Source organism: Oncorhynchus kisutch, linkage group LG14 (assembly GCF_002021735.2).
Source record: "Oncorhynchus kisutch isolate 150728-3 linkage group LG14, Okis_V2, whole genome shotgun sequence".
Taxonomy (NCBI): domain Eukaryota; kingdom Metazoa; phylum Chordata; class Actinopteri; order Salmoniformes; family Salmonidae; genus Oncorhynchus; species Oncorhynchus kisutch.
In genome coordinates, this window is record NC_034187.2 from 56,934,373 (window position 1) to 56,954,294 (window position 19,922).

Below are 19,922 nucleotides of genomic sequence, written 5' to 3' on the forward strand. Positions count from 1 at the left end.
TACTATTGGAGGTATTCATGTTATTATAGAGAATTGAGAGACTGGGTGTAGTAGTGAGATTGTGCTGGGTCCCAGCACATTCGGGTGTGGAAGGGAATGAAGTTGTAGACCATTTGGACAAAATAGCTTTGAAACAAGATATAATTTACATGAATGTTCCACTGGGTTGAAGTGAGGCCAAATGTAAGATCAGAGCCATTTTGATAGATGTGTGGCAGAAGAGATGGGACTCTGAGCCCAAAGGCAGGCATTTGTATGCCCTCCAAAGAAAGGTCGGTGAACCAATATTCAAAGGTCCGATTAGGAAGGAAGAGGTGGTGTTTGCTTGATTAGGACATTGTACATTAAACTCGTTATTATATCTGGTTGGCAAGCATGTTAATGTGTTTTGTCTGGAGTGTATGGTGGATTGAAACAGTGGAGCATGTGCTATATTGTTGTAAGTGTGTTGAAGAGAGGGAAAGATTGAAGTGTAGGGTCATTGAGGTTGGAAGGGATTTGGGGGAGGGTCTATTAGAAGTTAGTAGGGCTGTTTTTTATTTTATACTTCTGAGTTAGGTAGGAGGATTTAGAAATGTTGTAAACCGTGATTGACCCCACACTCCAGCACAGTAGGTGTCGGCATGCGCCTTGTTTGCGGACTACCATTATATCATAGAAGAAGCCGTGTCGTCTGCCTAAAACTCACGCGAAGAAGAAGCTGCACGTTAACGTGATAGTGTAGTTGCAGAGAATTTGTGACTACGTTTTAGACCGTAGCTCTGGCCACAACAATATAGCTGAAATTGATTGATTATATTATGGAAAGCGACACCGAGATGGAGGACTTCGATAGCAGCGAGGGGGGAAGCAATTGGTCTGATGATAGTTACCTTGCAGACGAAGACTTCAGCTTCGACTATCAGGAGGGAGTGGATCCACACGAGGACGCGTAAGTAGGAATAATCACTCCCAGAGCGCATACTGTACCCAGTCAACACACCGGCCGAAATCTCACCGAATCCGCTAGAACCATTTTACCACAGATAGAATAATAAGATATTTTACCCGATCTATACATGTAAAAGCATATGCTTCGCAATTTCCACTGGAAGCCAGTGGGAAAATCAATAAGGCCGCCGAAATTCTGCACATTTTCTAATCGATTAAACATTTGATGCCAATACAGCTTTCTGTTCCCAAAACTATAATCTGTTACGAACAGTGTGGACTAAATTTGGTAGATTTGACCCGTTGTTTAGTGTCGCGCAATGGCAAATTGAGTTATTGCACACTTCAAAGTAGGCGTTCCCTAACAGAAATATGCAAACGTTTGTTAGAACGCGCCAATAGGATCTCGCTAGCTCGTGCTTGACTCTGCCCACCTCCTTGCTTGACTCTGCCCACCTCCTTGCCTGTCTGCCCACCTCCTTGCCTGTTCTGCCCACTAGGATGAATTTGTTCACATTGGAAACGACAAACCATCTTGAGTAGGTGTGTCCAATCTTTTGCTGGTACTGTACATCCAAGGGAGATGTGCTTCCCTTGGAAGACCAGGAGAAAGAATTCCAACAGTCAACCATTTCTGTTTGAGTCGTTGTGTGTATAGCTATATGTATAGCTTGGTAATGTTAGTGTTAATTTGTCAGACAATGTTTTTTTTGCATTGTCACTAAAGGATGGTCTGCAATTATGCAGGAATTTTGCAAACGCCTTCCCATTCAATCAATAAATCAAATGTATTTATAAAGCTCTTCTTACATCAGCTGATGTCACAAAGTGCTGTACAGAAACCCAGCCTAGTGGTGGTTAGAGCGTTGGACTAGTAACCGGAAGGTTGCAACACAAGGTACAAATCTGTCGTTCTGCCCCTGAACAGGCAGTTAACCCACTGTTCCTTGGCCGTCATTGAAAATAAGAATTTGTTCTTAACTGACTTGCCTGGTTAAATAAAGGTAAAAAACAGCACGCAATGCAGGTGTAGAAGCACGGTGGCTAGGAAAAACTCCCTAGAAAGGCCGGAATCTAGGAAGAAACCTAGAGAGGAACCAGGCTATGAGGGGCGGCCAGTCCTCTTCTGGCTGTGCCGGGTGGAGATTATAACAGAACATGGCCAAGATGTTCATAGGTGACCAGCAGGGTCAAATAATAATAATCACAGTGGTTGTAGAGGGTGCAACAGGTCAGCACCTCAGGAGTAAATGTCAGTTGGCTTTTCATAGCTGATCATTCAGATTATCTCTACCGCTCCTGCTGTCTCTAGAGAGTTGAAAACAGCAGGTCTGGGACAGGTAGCATGTCCGGTGAACAGGCTAAGGTTCCATAGCCGCAGGCAGAACAGTTGAAACTGGAGCAGCAGCACAACCAGGTGGACTGGGGACAGCAAGGAGTCATCAGGCCAGGTAGTCCTGAGGCATGGTCCGAGGGCTCAGGTCCTCAGAGAAAGAAAGAAACAATTAGAGAGAGTGTACTTAAATTCACACAGGACACCGGATAAGACAGGAGAAATACTCCAGAAAAAAAACAGACTGACCCTAGCCCCCCGACACTTAAACTATTGCAGCATAAATCCTGGAGGCTGAGACAGGAGGGGTTGGGAGACACTGTGGCCCCGTCCGATCATACCCACGGACAGGGCCAAACCTCACCCACTTTGGTATAACCCCACCCACTTTGCCAAAGCACAGCCCCCACACCACTAGAGGGATATCATTCATAGGACCTATTGAAGATATGAGTCTTCAATAAAGACTTGAAAGGTCGAGACCGAGTCTGCATCTTTCACATGGATAGGCAGACCATTCCATAAAAATGGAGCTCTATAGGAGAAAGCCCTGCCTCCAGCTGTTTGCTTAGAAATTCTAGGGACAGTAAGGAGGCCTGCGTCTTGTGACCGTAGTGTACGTGTAGGTATGTACGGCAGGACAAGAATTTGAAAAATGGGTAGGAGTAAGCCCATGTAATGCTTTGTAGGTTAGCAGTAGAACCTTGAAATCAGCCCTTGCCTTAACAGGAAGCCAGTGTGGAGAGACTAGCACTGGAGTAATATGATAACATTTTTTTGGTTCTAGTCAAGATTCTAGCAGCCGTGTTTAGCACTAACTGAGGTTTATTTAGAGCTTTATCCGGGTAGCCGGAAAGTAGAGCATTGCAGTAGTCTAACCTATTAGTGACAAAAGCATGGATACATTTTTCTGCATAATTTCTGGACAGAAAGTTTCAGATTTTTGCATTGTTACGTAGATGGGGAAAAAAAGCTGTCCTTGAAACAGTTGATATTTTCGTCAAAAGAGAGTTTAGGGTCCAGAGTAACGCAAAGGTCGTTCAGTTTTATTTGAGACGACTGTACAACCATCAAGATTAATTGTCAGATTCAACAGAAGATCTCTTTGTTTCTTGGGACCTAGAACTTGCATATTGTCTGAGTTTAAAAGTAAAACATTTGCCGCCATCCACGTTCTTATGTCTGAAACACAGGCTTCCAGGGAGGGCAATTTTGGGGCTTCACCATGTTTCATCAAAATGTACAGCTGTGTGTCATCCGCATAGCTGTGAAAGTTAACATTATGTTTCTGAATGACATCACCAAGAGGTACAATATATAGGGAAAACAATAGGGGTCCTAAAACAGAGCCTTGAGGAACACCGAAATTTACAGTTGATTTGTCAGAGGATAAACCATCTACAGAGACAAACCGATATCTTACAAATAAGATCTAAACCAGGCCAGAACTTGTCCGTGTAGACCAATTTGGGTTTCCAATCTCTCCAAAAGAATGTGGTGATCGATGGTATCAAAAGCAGCACTAAGGTCTTGGAGCACAAGGACAGATGCAGAGCCTCGGTCTGACTCCATTAAAAGGTCATTTAACACCTTCAAGTGCAGCCTCAGTGCTATGATGGGGTCTAAAACCAGACTGAAGTGTTTCGTATATATTGTTTGTCTTCACGAAGGCAGTGAGTTGCTGCGCAACAGCTTTTTCCATTTTTTTTGAGAGGAATGGGAGATTTGATATAGGCCGATAGTTTAAAAAATATATTTTCTGGGTCAAGGTTTGGCTTTTTCAAGAGAGGCTTTATTACTTCCACTTTTAGTGAGTTTGGTATACATCTGGGGGTTATGTTCAACATAGGAGGGCCAAGCACAGGAAGCAGCTCTTTCAGTAGTTTAGTTGGAATAGGGTCCAGTATGCAGCTTGAAGGTTTAGAGGCCATGATTATTTTCATCATTGTGTCAAGAGATCTAGTACTAAAACTCCCTTGATCCTAGGTCCTGGCAGAGTTGTGCAGACTCAGGACTACTGAGCTTTGGAGAAATACACAGATTTAAAGAGGAGTCCGTAATTAGCTTTCTAATGATCATGATCTTTTCTTCAAAGAAGTTGATGAATTTATCACTGCTGAAGTGAAAGGCATCCTGTCTTGGGGAATGCTGCTTTTTAGTTAGCTTTGCGATAGTATCAAAAATACATTTAGGATTGTTCTTATTTTCCTCAATTAAGTTGGAAAAATAGGATGAACGAGCAGCAGTGAGGGCTCTTCGATACTGCACAGTACTATAATAATTTTGTAATTAATAGTACCCGCGAAACACCGGTCTCAACGTCAACAGTGAAGAGGTGACTCTGTGATGCCATTGGAACACAGGAGTGATGGTTGCTGATAATGGACCTCTGTACGCCTATGTAGATATTCCATAAAAAATCTGCCGTTTCCATCTACAATAGTCATTTACAACATTAACAATGTCTACACTGTATTTCTGATCAATTTGATGTTATTTCAATGAATTTCTTTTTTGCTTTTCTTTAAAAAACAAGGATATTTCTAAGTGACCCCAAACTTTTGAACGTTAGTGTATATTTTGCTCAAATATATGTTTTGTACTTTAGTGTATTTATACCTGGAATATCGCTTTTCAACAGGAAAAGTAAAAACATCGCTGGAGTCTGTATTCTTTTTTTACGCCCAATGGGACACCCAATCATGGCCGGTTGTGATACAGCCTGGAATTTAACCAGGGTCTGTAGTGACGCCTCTAGTGCTGAGATGCAGTGCCTTAAACCGCTACGCCACTCAGGAGCCCCGTTTAAAAGAAGACAGACTGCGGATCTGACTTTTCTGGACCCCGCTTCCCGGCGGCTGGGGCTTTTGCGCATGTGCAGGATTCTCTACTTAGCGCATATTCTCTGCGCTTTCCATAGAGAATCTCTCTCATTTCTCTCATTCAATTGCGATTCGTGAATTACGATTATTCAAATTTTTCTGGTGAAACATGCAGCATCTGCATATCAACCAGATGATGTTAATAAACAGTAGCATTGTCTAGTTTAAAGCAAAGCACATATTTTGCCTAGTGGAGTAAAGGATCCTGCACATGCGCAGAGGCTTCGGGAGCTTTAGCAGTCGGGAGGAAAGGTCTGGAAAAGTCGGATCGGCAGCCACTCCATTAAAAAGATCTGAAATCAAAATGACACTTGAAAATTAATTCTCATTTCTCAGAATTCTTTTATTTAAAAAAATAAATAAATAAGTATTTGACAGGCATATTCCTCAGTTTGTAAACCTAACAGATTGATCTTAGACGGTGGGTGTCGGCCACATTGAATTGACATGAAATGTTGATGTGTGATTGTTGAACAATGTAGATGACAGCAGTAGGAGATGGTAAATTAATTGTGTTCTGTTGTCTAGTCCTAAGTAATAGTGTTGACTCAGTGAATTGCATTATTGTAAACATGTTCATATTTATCTTCATAGTCTTGATTGGGAAGAGGACTCAAATGAATCAGCAGGCGACACACCACCCAGAGTCACACCAAGGAAAGAGAGCCAATCTGAGAGCGGGGTAAAGTGTTCTGATTCTCCAGAAGAACCATGGTTACCATGCAAAGGTTCACAGTCAACAAGGACATCAAGGTATTTACCAACTTTCATAATCCATCAGGGTTTCCGCTAGTCACTTAGCTGCAGTCATCGATATTTAACCCGCTGTATTTTTCTATTATCAAGACACCTGCTGGTAACTCTTAACTTGTTAAGTACAGTGCCTTGCGAAAGTATTCGGCCCCCTTGAACTTTGCGACCTTTTGCCACATTTCAGGCTTCAAACATAAAGATATAAAACTGTATTTTTTTGTGAAGAATCAACAACAAGTGGGACACAATCATGAAGTGGAACGACATGGGCGTGCAAAATTATTCAGCCCCTTTACTTTCAGTGCAGCAAACTCTCTCCAGAAGTTCAGTGAGGATCTCTGAATGATCCAATGTTGACCTAAATGACTAATGATGATAAATACAATCCACCTGTGTGTAATCAAGTCTCCATATAAATGCACCTGCACTGTGATAGTCTCAGAGGTCCGTTAAAAGCGCAGAGAGCATCATGAAGAACAAGGAACACACCAGGCAGGTCCGAGATACTGTTGTGAAGAAGTTTGAAGCCGGATTTAGATACAAAAAAAGATTTCCCAAGCTTTAAACATCCCAAGGAGCACTGTGCAAGCGATAATATTGAAATGGAAGGAGTATCAGACCACTGCAAATCTACCAAGACCTGGCCGTCCCTCTAAACTTTCAGCTCATACAAGGAGAAGACTGATCAGAGATGCAGCCAAGAGGCCCATGATCACTCTGGATGAACTGCAGAGATCTACAGCTGAGGTGGGAGACTCTGTCCATAGGACAACAATCAGTCGTATATTGCACAAATCTGGCCTTTATGGAAGAGTGGCAAGAAGAAAGCCATTTCTTAAAGATATCCATAAAAAGTGTTGTTTAAAGTTTGCCACAAGCCACCTGGGAGACACACCAAACATGTGGAAGAAGGTGCTCTGGTCAAATGAAACCAAAATTGAACTTTTTGGCAACAATGCAAAACGTTATGTTTGGCGTAAAAGCAACACAGCTCATCACCGTGAACACACCATCCCCACTGTCAAACATGGTGGTGGCAGCATCATGGTTTGGGCCTGCTTTTCTTCAGCAGGGACAGGGAAGATGGTTAAAATTGATGGGAAGATGGATGGAGCCAAATACAGGACCATTCTGGAAGAGAACCTGATGGAGTCTGCAAAAGACCTGAGACTGGGACGGAGATTTGTCTTCCAACAAGACAATGATCCAAAACATAAAGCAAAATCTACAATGGAATGGTTCAAAAATAAACATATCCAGGTGTTAGAATGGCCAAGTCAAAGTCCAGACCTGAATCCAATCGAGAATCTGTGGAAAGAACTGAAAACTGCTGTTCACAAATGCTCTCCATCCAACCTCACTGAGCTCGAGCTGTTTTGCAAGGAGGAATGGGAAAAAATGTCAGTCTCTCGATGTGCAAAACTGATAGAGACATACCCCAAGCGACTTACAGCTGTAATCGCAGCAAAAGGTGGCGCTACAAAGTATTAACTTAAGGGGGCTGAATAATTTTGCACGCCCAATTTTTCAGTTTTTGATTTGTTAAAAAAGTTTGAAATATCCAATAAATGTCATTCCACTTCATGATTGTGTCCCACTTGTTGTTGATTCTTCACCAAAGAATACAGTTTTATATCTTTGTTTGAAGCCTGAAATGTGGCAAAAGGTCGCAAAGTTCAAGGGGGCCGAATACTTTCGCAAGGCACTGTATCTGTAGACTAGGTGTGACTCTTATGACTAAAGAGACTTCATGCATAGTTTTTATTTTTACCCATAAGAGTAGGAGTAAAATGTCTATTCTCAGCACTTACAACCAAAAATCTGAATTGGCCTGCCTGTGTAAATGAAGCCTAACAAATCTGAGGCCATATTCAGCCTTAGATGTCTTAGAGCCAATATGCCTATAGAAAGTCTACACCCCCATTCAACATTTCACCGTTTGTTGCCTAATAGCCTGGAATTAAAATACATTAAAATAGTAAAAAAATAATAAATCGCACACCAAGTTAATTGGCCTACAACTGTGTTAAATTGTAGTGATTCACATTATTTGAGCAGTTCCTGTATGTTCTTTCTGCTGGGTAGGTGAATTGCAAAACAGTCAACCATGAGCACCAAGGAGCTTTTAATAGAACTCCAGGACAAAGTGGTGGAAAGGCACAGGTTCCTTGAATATCACTTGGAGCACGGTCAAAACGATTATTAATAAATGGAAAAATGGAAGGTGTATGGAACCACCAAGACCCTGCGTAGATCAGGCCATGCCTCCAAACTGGATGACAGAGCAAGTAGGAAACTGATCAGATAGACTACCAAGAGTCCAACGGCAACTTTATAAGAGCTTCAGGCTTTTATGGCCAAGATTGGTCACAGTGTGCATGTCAAATCAAATTTTGTTGGTCACATACATGTATTTAGCAGATGTTATTGCGGGTGTAGCGAAATGCTTGTTTTCTTAGCTCCGATAGTGCAGTAGTATGTAACAATACACACACATGGAATTATGAAATATATAAATATTATATTGAGCAATGCCAGTGGCATTGACTAAAATACAGTAGAATAGAATACAGTATATACATATGAGACGAGTAAAGCAGTACGTAAACATATTAAAGTGACTATTGTTCCATTATTAAAGTGGCCAGTGATTCCAACTCTATGTATATAGGGCAGCAGCCTCTAAGGTAAAGGGTTGCATAACCGGGTAGAAGCTGGCAAGTGAAGGCTGTTTAACAGTCTGATGGCCTTGAGATAGAAGCTGTTTTTCAGTCTCTCGGTCCCAGCTTTGATGCATCTGTACTAACCTCACCTTCTGGATGATAGCGGGGTGAACAGGCTGTGGCTCGGGTGGTTGATGTCCTTGATGATCTTTTTGGCCTTCCTGTGACATCTGGTGCTGTAGGTGTCCTGGAGGACAGGTAGTTTGCCCCTGGTGATGCGTTGGGCAAACTGTACCATCCGTTGCGGGTGGTGCAGTTGCCGTACCAGGCGGTGATTCAGCCTGACAGGATGCTATCAATTGTGCATCTGTAAAAGTTTTAGGGGCCAAGCCAAATTTCTTCAACCTCGTGATTTGTAGAGGTGCTGTTGCATCATCTTCACCACACTGTCTGTGTGGGCGGACCATTTCAGATCGTCAGTGACGTGTACGCAGAGGAACTTGAAGCTTTCCACCTTCTCCACTGCGGTCCCGTTGATGTGGATAGGGGCGTGCTCCCTCTGCTGTTTCCTGAAGTCCACGATCAGCTCCTTTGTCTTGTTGACGTTGAGAGGTTATTTTCCTTGCCCCACTCTGCCAGGGCCCTCACCTCCTCCCTGTAGGCTGTCTCGTCATTGTTGGTAATCAGGCCTACTACTTTTGTGTCGTCTGCAAACTTGATTGAGTTGGAGGCGTGCGTGGCCACGCAGTCATGGGTGAACAGGGAGTACAGGAGGGGGCTGATCACACACCCTTGTGGGGCCCCTGTGTTGAGGATCAGCGAAGTGGAGGCGTTGTTTCCTACCTTCACCACCTGGGGGTGGCCCATTTGGAAGTCCAGGACCCAGTTGCACAGGGCAGGTTTCAGACCCAGGGCCTGGAGCATAATAATGAGCTTGGAGGATACTTTGGTGTTGAATGCTGAGCTATAGTTAATGAACAGCATTCTTACATAGGTATTCCTCTTGTCCAGTGCGATGGCGATTGCATCGTCTGTGGCTCTATTGGGGCGGTAAGCAAATTGAAATGGGTCTAGGGTGTATGGTAGAGGTGATATGATCCTTAACTAGCCTCTCAAAGCACTTCATGATGACATAAGTGAGTGCTATGGGGCAATAGTCATTTAGTTCAGTTACCTTTGCTTTCTTGGGTACAGGAACAATGGTGGACATCTTGAAGTAAGTGGGGACAGCAGACTGGGATAGGCAGAGATTGAATATGTCCGTAAACACTATATCCAACACTATATCCAATATTTTTCTTGCCCCCAAAAAATGGTGCCGATAACCTATATTTAACATTTTAGCAGCCTTTTTATACATTCTAGTACAGTTAAATAGTTAAAACACATACATGGACGCAGTGGTCTAAGGCACTGCATCTTAGTGCAAGAGGCATCACTACAGTCTCTGGCTAGAATCCAGGCTGTATCACATCCGGCCGTGATTGGGAGTCCCATAGGACAGCGCTCAATTGGCCCGGCGGCGTCCGGTGTAGGACGTCATTGTAAATATGAATTTGTTCTTAACTGACTTGCCTAGTTAAATAAAGGTTACACACGCCACACTGACCAAAAAGTTATTTTGTTGGCATTTACATATGTCCCCATTACCAGTAAAACATAATCAAAACCTATTTCTTTCACGTATTTGCTGTGCTGTTTCGTTGTTCAGTCATTTCATTCTCAACCAGGATTTCTATGGAACGCCGTTTGGGTCTTTGATTTGTCAAAAAATATACACGTCAAATAACACTTTGTCATGTCAAATAAGCCTATTGACCAATCAAGACCTGAATATGACTGCACGTCACATAATAATTGAACGTGTTCAATATTTTTTTATGTAGTTATTACACATTGATTACACAATTACGTGTTTCATTTGTCACAACAATTCATCGATACGTATGCTTTGATGCTGGTAATGTTGTCTCGCACACCTACAGTGCTGATCATTTAAATAAAAGCTAGCTAGCTCATGGATGCAAACAATGTTCTTCCCAAAAAACATAGCAAAATGACATCTGTTTCAGTAGGTGTCATCATCTAAAATTAACCCTAATTTATAAGACAGTTCTTATTTGATAAATGGTGGCGGGACCCATCTATCTGAAGCTAGCCACAATAAGGATTTATTATACTTTAGAATTGCACTGGGGGCATACTTATTTCACTGCTCCAGCCTTACCTATGGATTGTGGATCAATGACAGTCTACTCAGTGACACCAGGAACATTAGCAATGTAGCTGTTATTGCGGGACTATGAAACAACTGTGAATTGAGCCACATTTATTGTCAACCTATGTGTATTGAACACTATTCCTGAGGAAAAACAATACTGCATGGATGTTTTGGAGTCTGATAACTCTGAAGAGGAAAAAATATATTGGCTCTTGAGTAGACTGATACCCCATTTCATTGATCCCCAATCCTTAGGCAAAGCTGTACAGTGCAATATGAATGTCAATACACACAAAAGGCTAACTGGGGAGCTGATTTCACACAGTCACAGTCCCACGATAAGAGCTACAACTCTAATATTTGCGTAAACTCTTCACAGTTGTGTTCTGTGGGTGTCACCAAGTAGACTGATACCCCATTTCATTGCTTCACATCCCAACCCTGTTTAACATTATCTAGTCAAAATATGGTGTGAGTCCAACAATTGTAACCTTCTGCATCACTTTCAAATAGGTACTTTTATTTTAAAGGCAAACTGCAAATTTCACTATTGTGCCTAATCCTTATTGGCTAGCTTCACAACACATAACCCGGTCAGGTCGAGCCTCACTAGCCAGATTAAGCTAGCTGGTCGCTTATAACGTTAGCTTTGGGCAACAGGGTTAAGTAGCTGGCTGTTCAATTTCAAAAGGCGAACAACAAGTGACTACCTAGCTAATACTTAAAAGGATTGCTAAGAATAGTGAAAATGACTGCAGTTTCTACTGGTCATTGTTTTCAGTCTGGTTGTATTGGTGCTATCTAGGTACCAAGCTAAAGCTAGTAAGCTACCCCAGAAATTGCAGTCGAACAAATAATGATTTATTACCAACACGGTATTGTAAACACATAGCTCATGGCCGGTGTTTGCTTGTTTGTAGACTCTTTTTGTACAGCTTTGACAGTGGTACTGATATTAGTGGTGGCGTTTGGCTTGCACGTGCAAATTCAGACACACACAACATTCTATAATAGAACTGTGTATTTTATATGTCAAATTTAAATGCGTATTTATCGCGTCAAATGGTGATCTTTTTTGACACGCAAAGATCCAAACTGCGTTCCATAGTATGACGTGAAGCTAATAGCAGTGACGCTATTACTGTGTAACTCCTGTAGGGCAACATCTGAACAATAGTGCATTTGGTAATGTTAGTGTGTACCTGTGCTCGACCAGTCGCTAAAGCCAACATCACCCATGACAGAGAATGGTTGATTGTCAAGGGCAATGATTTCCATTATTTTGCCATTAATGGATTTCACCTTTGAGTTGTCTTGATTACATTTTCTTACTCTTTTAAATGACTGCTCTACTTGTTGACTGCTCGATCCACACAGAAAACATTGTGGGCTAGGATAGGAATGCTGTGTTGCATGTGTAGCGCTACATTTTACGCGGCGTCATTAGTCATGCATGTCAGCTTTGACATCGGTGTTTCACATCAGCGTTAAACTAGACATCGGGCCGATACCGATGTTGGCATTTTTAGCTAATATCGTCCGATTCCGATATGTTCACCGATATGTCATGCATCACTAGTAAACACTCCAGCCAGCTGGTCTGCACATGCTCTGAAGACGAGGCTAGGGATGCCGTCTGGGCCGGCAGCCTTGCGAGGGTAAATACGCTTAAATGTCTTACTCACGTCGACCACTGAGAAGGAGAGCCCACAGTCCTTGTTAGCGGGCGGTTGCACGGCGTTATCCTCATAGCGGGCGAAGGTGTTTAGCTTTTCCGGAAGCAAGACGTCAGTGTCCGCAACATGGCTGGTTTCCCCTTTGTAGTCCGTGATTGTCTGTAGACCCTGCCACATATGTCTCGTGTCTGAGCCGTTGAATTGCGACTCCACTTTGTCTCTGTACTAACGTTTTGCCTGTTTGATTGCCTTACGGAGGGAATAACTACACTGTTTGTATTCGGCCTTATTCCCAGTCACCTTAACATGGTTAAATGCGGTGGTTTGTCCTTTCAGTTTTACGCGAATGCTGCCATCTATCCATGGTTTCTGGTTTGGGTAGGTTCTAATAGTCACATTGTACCCAATCACCTATACACTTTCTGATGAACTCAGTCACTGTATCTGTGTATCTGTCAATGTTATTCTCAGAGGCTACCCGGAACATATCCCAGTCCACGTGATCAAAACAATCTTGAAGCATGGATTCCGATTGGTCAGACCAGTGTTGAAAATACCTTTAGCATGGGTACTTCCTCTGCGTTTCTGCCTATAGGAAGGGAGGAGTAAAATGGAGTCGTGATCAGATTTGCCAAATGGAGGACGGGGGAAGGCCTTGTAGGCATTTCGAAAAGTTGAGTAGCAGTGTTTTTACAGAGCGAATACTACAGTCAATGTGTTGATAGAACTTCGGTAGTGTTTTCCTCAAATTTGCTTTTTAAAATTCTCCAGCTACAATAAATGCGGCCTCAGGATATGTGGTTTTCAGTTTGCATAAAGTCCAGTGGAGTTCTTTGAGGGCTGTTGTGGTATCAGCTTGAGGGGGAATATACACGGCTGTGACTATAACCAAAGATAATTCTCTTGGGAGGTAATACGGTCGGCATTTGATTGTGAGGTATTCTAGGTCGGGTGAACAAAAGGACTGTATGTTGTCACAAACACACCATGAGTAGTTAATCATGAAACATACACCCCCTGCCTTTCTTCTTTCCGGTGAGTTCTTTATTCCTGTCTGCACAATATACAGAGAATCCAGCTGGCTGAATGGATGGGGACAGTATATCCCGATGTTTCATATTTCTATTTCATATTTCTGTTTCATATTTTCTGTTATTTCTGTTTAACGGAAATATGGCTATGTTACAATCCCTGATGTCTCTCTGGAAGGAGATCCTCACCCTGAGCTCGTCTACTTTATTATCCAGAGAGTGAACATTAGCGAGTAATATACTCAGAAGTGGTGGATGGTGTGCGCTAGGGCTGGGCGATATGGCCAAAATCTCATATCCCGATATAGGTCATTTCATGTCCCGATAACGGCACATATCACGATATACAAATTTTCTGTAAATTCAATGAATAAATAGTTTATATAAAATTACCATGTGTAAAGGCCTATTTCTTATTACATTTGGGTCGAGTGTTAGCACAAACTCACGTAACCCCCGCCATGTCTTTGCAGATGTAAGTTGTAACGCCAGCTGTTATCTCCTATCTTCGTGATTCTTTGCCATATGGTGTGCCGCGGGCAAAAGCCTCTTGCAACGTCTGAGTCGGAGGTTTGTTTTGAGCACTTGACTGTACTTTTTTGGGTCTCATCCGTAGACTCTCTCCGTACTGTTTCACATGACTCTTGCGTAGGTGGTAAAAGAGGTTAGTGGTGTTTGAGCCTGTTGTCTGGACCTGCGGCATATTTTGCAGAGGACGGTTTTCTGGTCCGTGTCAGACTTTTCATACCCAAACCACATCCATGTGACCGAAGTAGCCCCTCTTTTAGGTACGGTCTCTGTGTCACGTTCACTCTCCTCCATGTTTGTTTGTGTTGCAAATTTCCTTCCACACGGCACGTTGACAAAATATTGCCGTAAAGTGTGATTTGCGACACAACAAAATAAACAATAGAAAAACATCTATCGTCACACGATATACAGTTGAAGTCAGAAGTTTACATACACCTTAGCCAAGTACATTTGAACTAAGTTTTTCACAATTTCTGACATTTAATCCTAGTAAAAATTCTTAGGTCAGTTAGGATCACCACTTTATTTTAAGAATGTGAAATGTCAGAATAATAGTAGTGATTTATTTCAGTTTTGATTTATTTTATCACATTCCCAGTGGTTCAGAAGTTTACATACACTCAATTAGTATTTGGTAGCATTGCATTTAAATGGTTTAACTTGGGTCAAACATTTCGGGTAGCCTTCCACAAGCTTCCCACAATAAGTTGGGTGAATTTTGGCCCATTCCCCCTGACAGAGCTGGTGTAACTGAGTCAGGTTTGTAGGCTTCCTTGCTCGCACACGCTTTTTCAGTTCTGCCCACAAATTTTCAATAGGATTGATGTCAGGGCTTTGTGATGGCCACTCCAATACCTTGACTTTGTTGTCCTTATGCCATTTTGCCACAACTTTGGAAGTATGCTTGGGGTCATTGTCCATTTGGAAGACTCATTTGCGACCAATATTTAACTTCCTGACTGATGTCTTGTGATGTTGCTTCAATATATCCACATAATTTCCCAACTCATGATGCCATCTATTTTGTGAAGTGCACCAGTCCCTCCTGCAGCAAAGCACCCTCACAACATGATGCTGCCACCCCTGTGCTTCACGGTTGGGATGGTGTTCTTCGGTTTGCAAGCCTCCCCCTTTTTCCTCCAAACATAACGATGGTCATTATGGCCAAACAGTTCTACATTTCCCCAAAAAGTACGATCTTTGTCCCCATGTGCAGTTGCAAACCATAGTCTGGCTTTCTTATGGCGGTTTGAGCAGTGGCTTCTTCTTTGCCAAGAGGACTTTCAGGTTATGTCGATATAGGACTCGTTTTACTGTGGATATAGATACTTTTGTACCTGTTTCCTCCAGCATCTTCACAAGGTCCTTTGCCGTTGTTCTGGGATTGATTTGCACTTTTCGCACCAAAGTACGGTCATCTCTAGGAGACAGAACGTATCTCCTTCCTGAGCTGTATGACGGCTGCATGGTCCCATGGTGTGTTTATTTGCGTACGATTGTTTGTAGAGATGAACGTGGTACCTTCAGGTGTTTGGAAATTGCTCCCAAGGATGAACCAGACTGGTGGAGGTCTACAAAAAAAGACGCACGGTTTGAAGGTAGGCCTTGAAATATATCCACAGGTACACCTCCAATTGACTCATTATGTTAATTAGCCTATAAGAACCTTCTAAAGCCATGACATTTCTGGAAATTTCCAAGTTGTTTAAAGGCACTGTTAACTTAGTGTAAGTAAACTTCTGACCCACTGGAATTGTGATACAGTGAAATAATCTGTCTTAACAATTGCTGGAAAAAATGTCTTGTCATGCTTAAAGTAGATGTCCTAACCGACTTGCCAAAACTATAGTTTGTTAACAAAAAAATTGTGGAGTGGTTGAAAAACAAGTTTTAATGACTCCAACTTAAGTGTATGTAAACTTCCGACTTCAACTGTATATCTTCCAGCCCTAGTGTGCACGCCTCTTGAGTCGACTAGAAGGCCACTCCGAATTCCTCTTCTCCACCGGCTGTATTTTGGAGCAGCCTCTGAAATAAGTTAAATTGCCATGTGGGGTACGAACCAAGCATCCAATTCGGAAAAGTCGTAATGCTGGTGAGTTACTGCCGCTCTGATATTACATACAGCCGGAAATATCTTTTGGATAACACAAAAAAAATTGGGCTAATATTGTAAAGAATAACACAAAACTAAATACTGCAAAGTTGTTAGGAGCTAGAAGCAGAGTTACCATATCTGTCGACGCCATCTTATGTGTATCATGTGACAACATTATCCCAAGCACCCCACAAATCTGGCATGTAGGGTGACAAGAAAGAAGCCATTACTCAAGAAAGCTTTGAATACCATTTGAATTATGCAAAAAACACTGGAGTGTTTTGTTGTCTGACTAAACTAAAATTTAACTTGTGCGAAAAAAATGCAAAGCCTTACAGCACCATCCCTACTGTGAAGCATGGTGGTGGCAGCATCATGTTGTGGGGATGTTACTCACCAGGAAAATGAATGGAGCAAGAGAAGTCCTTGAGGAAAACCTGCTGCTCTCAGCAAGAAAGCTGAAGTTTACCTTTCAGCATGAAAACGACCCGAAGCACACAGCCAAAGTTAGTGGAGTGGCTCAGGAATAAAAAGGTAAATGTCCATGAGTGCCCGAGTCAGAGCCCCGACCTAAATCAAATCGAAAATGTGCTGTCCATCAACGCTCACAAGGAACTTGACAGAGCTTGAACAGTTTTGTAAAAAATAATACATTGCCAAATCTAGGTGTGTAAAGTTGGTAGAGACCTTTCCCAACAGACTCACAGCTGTAACTGCTGCCAAAAGTGTGGAGTATGGTGTGTAGATAAGTGGGAAAAATCCCTATTTCAATTCATGAATCTCTGAGGCACTGACAACAAAATTTGAAAAAAGTTAGTGGGTGTAGACTTTCTATAGGCACTGTGTAGCTAGTTCTTGTCTTTTTAACCTTCAAGTTTTAAAGTGAATTGAAGTCCAATACCGATGGCATAGCTGTGGCTCAATTAGAAGTGTTGTGCAAAACATGTTTGCTGAATTGATAATTACTAATGTTTATTTTCATAGTGTTAAAACGGATGAAGATGAAGCCCCACTGCTGAGCACCTTGCATCCAGACCAACAGCGTAGCCCGTCAGTGAATTTGTCAACAAAGACCTATTCTCCACGTAAAAGAGTGCCGTCCTCACCCTCATTAAAGTCCAAAGTACCACGTCTCTCAACCCCAAGAAAAAACTCTCGCTTACCACACAGAACAACCGAGTCAGATCAGCCATGGAAAACAGAGGAACACCCTGATGAGGGTCCTCAACCTTTGACATTTTGTCCAAGCAGACCTCCTGGACCTCAAGTAGATCCCTCAGCCATGTACTCACCGTTAGACTTATTTCAAATGTTTTTTACAAAAGTCACGGTCAGAACCCTCTGCGACAATACAAATAGACAAGCGGCTAGAAACATTGGTAGGGGCAAAAAGTTTAAGTGGATAGATATAACTGTGAAGGAGTTTTACAAATTCATTGGATTGGTCTTCTTTACTGCTCTGGTTAAGACAAGAGCTATCAGTGATTACTGGATAACAAACTCCATCTTCTCAATTCCGTTTCCAGCTACTGTGATGAACAGGGATAGATACAGAATCATATCATGGAACATTCACATGAGTGATCCTGATGAGGATGCTGTCAATGACAGGAAAAAGGGCACTCCTGAATATGATAGGCTATTTCGCCTCAAACCATTAATGAATGACATTCGTCATGCCTGCATGTCCTGTTTCCACCCACATAGAAACCTGGCTGTAGATGAACGGATGGTGGCATCAAAAGCAAGAAATGGGTTGATTGAATATATCAAGTCAAAGCCCACTAAATTTGGCTTTAAGATTTTTGTGTTAGCTGACTCCAGCAATGGCTATACAGTGGACTATGCTGTGTATATCGGCAAAAACACGTTTCCCGTTGGCTTTGGAATTTGTCACGATTCAGTGATGTCCCTCGTAAGGCCCTCTGTTCTTGGCTCAGGTTACCACGTGTATCTTGACAACTACTTCTCCAGCCCAAAATTATTCAAGGACTTATTTGATATGAAAATGGGAGCGTGTGGTACCATGAGGGAAGGCAGATTGGGCTTCCCAAGATCAGAAGAAAATGCGCTGACCAAGAAATCCCCAAGAGGATCTTTACGGTGGATAAGGGAGGGCTCCCTGCTCTTTGTGAAGTGGAAGGATGCCCGGGAAGTGTCAATGGGTACCACCATTCATCAAGCGTATGGAGGGGAGACAATAAAAAGGAAACGCAAGAATAAGGATGGCAAATGGTCTCATGAGTCAATTCCAGTACCCACCCCAATTCTAGAATACAATAAAAACATGGGAGGTGTTGACTTATCTGACCAACTGATTACTTACTTCTCAGCCCACCGCAAAACAATGAAGTGGTACCGAACATTGTTCTACCATTTTGTGGACATAGCGACTACTAACAGCTACATCATTCACAAGGATCTGTGTAAAGTGAACAAGATGCAGCCCATGACCCACAAAGAATTCACACAAGCGCTCGTGGCCCAGCTCTGCGAGGTGTCCATTGAGACTCAGTCCAAGCCGACGAACACTGGACATACACCTGTCCCGATCAAGCCTGTGGCAGACAAAAGCAAGAGAAGTTCTGCAGGACGAAAGCGCTGCGAACTCTGCAAGAAATCGGGACACTCCAAAGACACTCCCTGGAAGTGCAATGAGTGTGGCGTACCACTCTGTGTCATTCCAGACAGAAATTGCTTTCATGATTGGCACAACCTTGAGGGAATGGCCCCAGTTGAGTATCAGTCTTCGGACTCTTGAGTAAAGCTGTAAGACTTGTGCAGCTATATCCTATCCATCGCAGATGAGGAGTGCTGTTGGATCTGTGCCTTATTGTAAATTTTAGTGTATTTAAACAAAATGCTGCTCTTTTTCTATTTTGACTTTTGATAGGAGTAATACTTTTGTGTTGTTTTTCCAAAATAATGGATATCAGGCCAAAAATGTGTCAATAGGGAAAGGTTAAATACAGTGGGGAGAGCAAGTATTTGATACACTGCCGATTTTGCAGTTTTTCCTTCTTACAAAGCATGTAGAGGTCTGTAATTTTTATCATAGGTACACTTCAACAGGGAGAGACAGAATCTTAAAAATCCAGAAAATCACATTGTATGATTTTAAGTAATTAATTTGCATTTTATTGCATGACATAAGTATTTGATCACCTACCAACCATTAAGAATTCTGTTCTCACAGACCTGTTAGTTTTTCTTTAAGAAGCCGTCCTGTTCTCCACTCATTACCTGTATTAACTGCACCTGTTTGAACTCGTTACCTGTATAAAAGACACCTGTCCACACACTCATTCAAACAGACTCCAACCTCTCCACAATGGCCAAGACCAGAGAGTTGTGTAAGGACATCAGGGGTACAATTGTAGACCTGCACATGGCAGGGATGGGCTACAGGACAATAGGTAAGCAGCTTGGTGAGAAGGCAACAACTGTTGGCGCAATTATTAGAAAATGGAAGAAGTTCAAGATGACGGTCAATCACCCTCAGTCTGGGGCTCCATGCAAGATCTACCCTCGTGGGGCATCAATGATCGTGAGGGATCAGCCCAGAACTACACGGCAGGACCTGGTCAATGACCTGAAGAGAGCTGGGACCGCAGTCTCAAAGAAAACCATTCGTAACAGGATTACGATTAAAATCCTGCAGCGCACGCAAGGTCCCCCTGCTCAAGCCAGCGCATATCTAGGCCCGTCTGAAGTTTGCCAATGACCTCTGGATGATCCAGAGGAGGAATGGGAGAAGGTCATGTGGTCTGATGAGACAGAAATAGAGCTTTTTGGTCTAAACTC

The 19,922-nt window shown here is 42.5% G+C and overlaps 1 protein-coding gene across 1 annotated transcript; it reads left to right on the plus strand.

Moving 5' to 3' along the window:
• Window positions 1-695: 695 nt before the first annotated feature.
• Window positions 696-19,173, plus strand: LOC109875800 (piggyBac transposable element-derived protein 4-like). Its single transcript, XM_020468204.2, has 3 exons — window positions 696-931; window positions 5,740-5,898; window positions 17,103-19,173. The coding sequence occupies exons 1-3, from the start codon at window positions 801-803 to the stop codon at window positions 18,877-18,879; spliced, it is 2,067 nt and encodes a 688-aa protein (XP_020323793.1). The 5' UTR covers window positions 696-800; the 3' UTR covers window positions 18,880-19,173.
• The last annotated feature ends 749 nt before the right edge of the window (window positions 19,174-19,922 follow it).

Excerpts from the sequence above, each read along its gene's own strand:
- LOC109875800 (XM_020468204.2), top strand. The coding sequence starts at position 801 with ATGGAAAGCGACACCGAGATGGAGGACTTCGATAGCAGCGAGGGGGGA. Across the intron at positions 932-5,739 it reads GTGGATCCACACGAGGACGC|TCTTGATTGGGAAGAGGACT; the intron begins GTAAGTAGGAAT and ends TTATCTTCATAG. Across the intron at positions 5,899-17,102 it reads CAGTCAACAAGGACATCAAG|TGTTAAAACGGATGAAGATG; the intron begins GTATTTACCAAC and ends TTATTTTCATAG.